General features: G+C 48.8%; 1 protein-coding gene across 1 annotated transcript; it reads left to right on the forward strand.

The window, feature by feature from the left end:
* The first annotated feature begins 353 nt into the window (after positions 1 to 353).
* On the forward strand, positions 354 to 5,913 carry RHOV (ras homolog family member V). Its single transcript, XM_065754863.1, has 3 exons — positions 354 to 639; positions 3,603 to 3,661; positions 3,906 to 5,913. The coding sequence occupies exons 1-3, from the start codon at positions 444 to 446 to the stop codon at positions 4,344 to 4,346; spliced, it is 696 nt and encodes a 231-aa protein (XP_065610935.1). The 5' UTR covers positions 354 to 443; the 3' UTR covers positions 4,347 to 5,913.
* The last annotated feature ends 392 nt before the right edge of the window (positions 5,914 to 6,305 follow it).

Raw genomic sequence — 6,305 nt, forward strand, 5'->3', positions numbered from 1 at the left:
CCACGTTCAGAGTGATGTTGCAACACAAGTAGCGCATGCACTAGCACTCCCCCCGCAGTGCTTTCTGTTGCTTGGTGGTGTAACACGGCGATGTACGTTGCTCTGGGGTGCGGCCGCTTCTCTCCGTGACTACGCGTTTGTGCCATTCCCTTCCGCTGCCCGTCTCCGTGCTGACCACCAGCACCGCAGCTCCATCCCCACCCGCCTGGGAAGCGCCGGCCGCGGCACGGGGCGGCCGGCCCGGCCCGGAGAGGCGGAGCGGGGCGGGCCGGGGCGGGCTTAGGGAAATAGGGGCCGGTTTTGGGCTGCGGGCGGCAGGTGTAGTCATGAGGAGTGGTTTGAGGCGGGTCGCGAAGGGTGGACTCGCTCGGGAGCAGCGTTCCCGGCCGGGCATGGCAGCAGCCCCGCCGCGCCGCAGCCCACGCTGAGTCCCCGCTGCAGCCATGCCCCCCCAGGAGCTGCTGGACTACACGCCGGCCCTGCGCAGACACAGCCCGCCCCGGGGCAGCGGCCCCGAGCTGGGCATCAAGTGCGTGCTGGTGGGCGATGGGGCCGTGGGCAAGACCAGCCTGGTCGTCAGCTACACCACCAATGGGTACCCCGATGAGTACCAGCCCACTGCTCTCGACACCTTCTCAGGTAGGTGCCCAGCCACGTGTCCTGTTGGGGTGGCTGTATGGGTAAGGAGAAGGGGATTTCGTGGTTGGTTGGTTTGTGGCCTTCAGAGATATCACAGCATTGAACTGCAGGTTTGCTGTCTTCAACTGATATTCAGCGAAACCACTCTTTTCCCTTCATGATCGTTAAAGAGAGCCTGAAGCAGAGGTTGCCAAAAAATTGAACAGCTTTATAAGCCTGCTGAAAAACCCTTCTCTGTCAGCTGATGAGCTCTCATTAGTTTTCCCGCTTTTGTAAATGCCATCTTTGTGCTTGTTATCCACCCCTCCTTTTTTGGGCTCCAACTTCTCATATAAAGCCCAGAAAAATAAAAAGCCCTTGGAAAGATTGCTGGTCTTCATCAGATCTGAAGAAACATGGCAGTATGTGATGGTACAGATAGGTAGATTACAAAAGGACACAAGTCAGACCAGGAACTGGACTTGTGGTGTGTCATAGTCTCATGGGCTTTCACAGGGATCATTTTCTTTGTCTGACTGTCCTCCCAGTTGCTCACTCTTGGACTGAGAACTGTCTGTTTGACCCTCAATGAGCAATCATGCTGTCGCTGTTCGGGGTCCTGCAGCCCCTTGGGAACAGTTGCAAGGATCCCTCAAGTCCTCCATGGAAAGGTTTCTGCTCTCTCTGCTCTTCTCAAGCCCATACGTTCAGCTTGGGCTAAGGGAGGTTTGAAGTTACCACAGTCAGGAACCTTCGTGTTTTCTGAAAGGACGAGTTTGTAGGAAAATGATCCAGAAAGGTATAGGTGAGTGTGGGTTCTGAGACTTCCCTCCTAACAGCAAGTAGTTTGAGAAGGGCTGGGCAGAGGGTTAGCTGCAATCTGAATGTGCCAAGCCTGACTTCCAGAGGTGGATAGCATTTGCAGCTGATATAAACCCAAAACATCATTAAAAATGAGTCTCCTAAGTTTGGTTTCATCTTACTGAGGGGAGCTAAAGGTGTGAGAATAGAGGAACTTCCTTTCCACTGTTAACTTGGATAAACTTGAAAAAAGTCCCTCTCTGGATTCACAAAGCACAGTCCAGGGCCCAGATCAGAAATTTCAGCCCAGTTCCCCCATCTTGGGGAATACCTGCATCTGAAACTTCCAGTGGCGTTGAGCAACATAGTTTACATTCTAACCCAAATTGTGGCCAATGGATATTAAAGCCAGTGGGAGCTAAAGGTAATGAGATAGGAGAAAGTGCTCCATTATCAGGGAGGGAATAGCACCAAGACCAGGACCCAGCTCCACTACCTGGGCACTGCCTGCTGCTGGGTGCACTGCCATGCACAGCAGTGCTGAGTGCAGCACATACCCGCTGACCTTTCCCCACCAGGCTATCCTGTTCTGCAGGCCCCTTTGCTGTTGTGCCGTGATCTCCGGGGTGTGGACCTGGTGCGGGCGGTAGGTAGAGGCTTGTCACGGAGCTGCTGGAGTAGCTGAGCTTGCAGCAGGTACAAAAATTCCTTGTGCAAGCACTGGAGCAGCAGGTAATATACACGGTGCCTTTTCTTTCTGAAGGCTGTAAAACCCTTCAGAGATGCTAATTCATTCTCTCAGCACACTTAGGAGGCAGAAGAAACCAGATACTAGAAAGGCAAATGCCCAGTGCCTTGAAGATCAAGTCAGCATCTAGCAGGTTCTTTGATCAAGAACAGGTTTCTCTTCCTCCTCTGGGGCAAAGATATGGTAACGATCCAACAGATTCCCAGTCACAAGGAAGCTATGACTTTCAGCTATGCAGTGAGGAGTGGCACTGTGGTGTACATATACACCCCTTCATTTTTCCTTCACTTGCTGTCTCCCACCCGGTTTCATTTCACGCGTTATCTGTTCCTCCCTCCTTCTCCCCAGACTTCTCCCAGAGAGGAGAGCTCTTCTCCTAGAGTTTCTATTGGGCTCTCCAGGCCAGTTGTTTCTGTCACTTTTGTCACCAGGCTGATTACCTTGGAAAAAAAAAGAAGACTGATCCTACTTCTCTCCAATAAAATCTCTTGGGCCCAGAGAAGCAGTTTAGCTAGCTAGTGTGAAGTGCTAGCCATTGTCACCTTAGCACAGGATGTCTGCCTCCATTCAGCAGAGCACAGCCCCATCTGCATTGTGAAGACTTCAAAGTGATTGCTAGTTCCTCTGGCATCTTTCTCTCCTTTTCCTCAGTTCCTAGCCAGACTCTGCGGTGTCTGTGTGCTTCAACATCTAACAGTTTCATTCCAGATTTCCATTAGAGGTCCTGCCAGCCCTCAGTCTGAGTCAGCTGATACCACATGAAGGCTTACTGTGATTAGGGAGTGAAATGGGAGCGGACCTCACAGTTGTAACTCAGCAGTTTTTCAGCGTGTGGATAGCCTCTGAAGGGGATTTCACTCGTCACTGCTTCCTTAATAGTGCCTTTATTTCCAAGTTGGGTTTGGGTATTTGCTTTATCTTATCTGGGACACTCCTGGAAATAGATATGTTTTTTAATAGATGGGGGAAATCTCCAGTAGTTCATTTAATGAAGACTGATATGGGCTTCTTCCCAGAGCCAAAAAGCTGGGAGCAAGTTGCTGAAGTTGTTTGTGTTTATCCATACTCATTTTCTAGGAGAGCGGAAGAACAACCGATTGTTTTCAGGTCACTGCTTGTCCAAGGGCTCTTCATCTTTGTAAGAAAGCAGTTCTTCAGTAATATGGAATTATTTCTTTGAAAATACTGGAAAGCAGTCCAAAGCACACGAGGGAGAACCAAATCAGAACATCTATAGCATGTACCATGTTGTTTCCAGTGCAAACTTCAGCTGTTTCAGTGAGGTCTGTGAGGATGCTTGATAGTGAGGACAGACTGAAGTGACTTCAGGGGTCTCTCTAGCAAGATATAAAACAGAGTGCTCCAAGGGAAAAGAATGTATGTGTGTATGCTGGAAAACTTCCATAGCCTCATTTTTATTCTCTTTCTGCTACAGTGCAGGTCCTGGTGGATGGAGCTCCAGTCCGGATCCAGCTGTGGGACACTGCTGGCCAGGTAAGCTCTTATCAAAGGAATGCTCAGCTCTGATCCTGTGGGACAGGGTCCATTTGCATGTTTCTTGTGGAAGGCAGTATTTAAGTGGAAAGGAAGGAAATTCACTAGTGCAGTGTCAGCCATTCACTGGTATGGAGGGTACAGACTGGTGAATGTCCTAGTTAACGTGTGAAAATGTCACTGCAGCATCATACTCTTAGAGTTCAGCCCAGTGAAGACCTTTTTTCCTCTCCATTCTCTACAGGAGGATTTTGACTGTTTGCGCTCACTTTGTTACCCAGACACCGATGTCTTCCTTGTCTGCTTCAGTGTGGTAAACCCAAGCTCCTTCCAAAACATTACAGAGAAATGGATCCCTGAGATACGAACTCACAACCCTCGGGCTCCAGTGCTGCTAGTGGGGACACAGGCAGACTTGCGGGATGATGTCAATGTCCTCATCAGCCTGGATCGTTACCATGTGAAGCCCGTGCCCCGGCCTCAGGCAGAAGGTCTAGCAGACAAAATCCGGGCTGAAGCCTACCTGGAGTGCTCAGCACTGACCCAAAAGAACCTCAAAGAAGTGTTTGACATGGCCATTGTCAGCGGTGTTGAGCACAAAGCACGTCAGGAAAAGAAGATGACAGCCAAAGGCATCAAAACTCTCTCCAAGTGCCGCTGGAAAAAGTTCTTCTGCTTTGTCTGAAGTTGCTCTGAGAAGGGGAGATAGAAGAAACACGTGATGCCAGTATTACTCCGTGCCTTCTTGGAGTGACTGCTCCTGTGGCCCCAGTGAGGAGGGTATGATAAGCTGCTGGGCTTGGAAACCTGGCTCTTGCTGGGTTACAGCATCTGATGCCTGGGAAACATGAACTGTTGTGCCAGGATGTGGAATGGTCCAGGCAGCTCTAAGTACCTGCTGGACACACCTGTAGTGTTCCAGACTAATGGGAGCCATTAAAACGCCAAAACTTAGTACTGCAGAACAGGAAGGTTCCTTACATTGATCAAAATGGCCATTTTTTTCTGTCTGAAACTAACATGCTTCCAGAGTCCTGACAGAGAGTGAGGAGGGCAGGGGCAGTTACGGGTAACTGCAGCATGGTAAAACACATGCTGCTGAGACTGTAAAGCAAGACTTGGGTTTTTCCTCTGATTCTGCTTGCCCAAATAGGTAGATGCCACTTGACTGGGGGAAAAAAGCAGCACGCTTTCTTAAAGGCCCTGTATTCACAGTGCCCTTGAGAAGGTTTTTTCCTAAATAAAAGCCATTAGCCAGCTGAAGAGAACATGCATTGAGAGCTGAAGTGATTCCTTAAGCAAAATGTTCTCTGAAAAGAACTCTGGACTCCACTGAGTGCCAGTGCTGTAGCCCCATCTAAAGAGGCAGTCGTGAACTTGGGGGCCTGCTATGAAAGGCCTGTGTGTGTGTAGTGATTGGAGTGAAAGAACAGGTGAAGTGCAGCCATGGGTGGCTCTGTCTGCCTAGCAGAGAACAAACTGTGTCGGTGAAAGGTTTGTAATGCTGCCAAGAGGTGAAATGTGGATGGAGAGCCTGTGTATGTTACAAAAGAAAAAGAGAAGGTAGAAAAGGAAGAGAATAAAAGGGAAAAAGAGATGAAAGAAAGGAAAATTGAGAAGGAAAGAAGGAACAGCATTAAAAGAAAGTTGTGATTCTACTTAATCAGTGAGCCCTCTAGGACTAGTGATCTCAATTTCAGAGTAATGTTGTCCATACTTTAAATTCTGAATCAAAAGGAGGTATCAGTAGAGAGAGAGTTCCTCTTGGCCAGTAAAATCCTCTGTTTCAAACCTAGGCAGGAGAATGGAATTTACCTCAGGCTGTCCTTCCTGAGGTTGCTGGGCAGGAGAGGAGGGCTCAGGGCTTCTTTCTGTTACGCCCTCCTTTCTCAAGGATTGCAGCTTGATCTGCTGAAACCAAAAGCAAAGGAAGCTCATGAAGTATTTGTCAGAAACAGACATTTGCTATGTTTGCTTCATTGCCTACTCCCCTGTTTCTCAGGGGATTCATTTACCAGTGAGTCTACTCACACTTTATTGCAGAACTTGTATTAACTTCTAAAACTTCTCTCATGGAGATATTTAGTTGTGACTTGTGTAGCAGAGCGTGACAGATCTGTCAAGCAATGCTTTCAGTAGTTGGGGTTCTCTGTGTCTGGACATGATCCATCACTTTGGGAATGCTCTGATATAACACGATGTATGGGGATGTATGGGAAACAATGCATAATTGGGCCAGTGGGCTTGTACAGAAATAATCCAGTGTAGCTCTAGATCAAAACAAATGCCTGCAAACATCTCTTTTTGTGGGACAGCTCATGTAGTCCCCAGGATGTGACAACAGGCTACTGTTATCAGTGGCCTGAATGAGATGGGCAAGTCTTCTTGCAGCCACTCGTTTATTAGTAGGGCTTAGAGACCTCAGCAGTCCGCTGTGACAAAATGAGTTGTGAGTTGGTTGACAGGATTCCCCCAGCCAAAACACCGTCCAGGTCCAGTGAGAGATCCACAGAGATGGAGAACACAAAGGCAGTAGCTAGAAGGGAGGTATCCTACACATCCCTAGACAGGATACCATTTACTGAACAAAGCTCTCGGTCACCATATATCCGTGTATGCACCTCTTACCTGTACAGGCATCTTT

This window comes from Cyrtonyx montezumae, unplaced genomic scaffold (genome assembly GCF_038088225.1).
Source record: "Cyrtonyx montezumae isolate F1298 unplaced genomic scaffold, pur_monq_1.0 scaffold_10, whole genome shotgun sequence".
Lineage (NCBI taxonomy): Eukaryota > Metazoa > Chordata > Aves > Galliformes > Odontophoridae > Cyrtonyx > Cyrtonyx montezumae.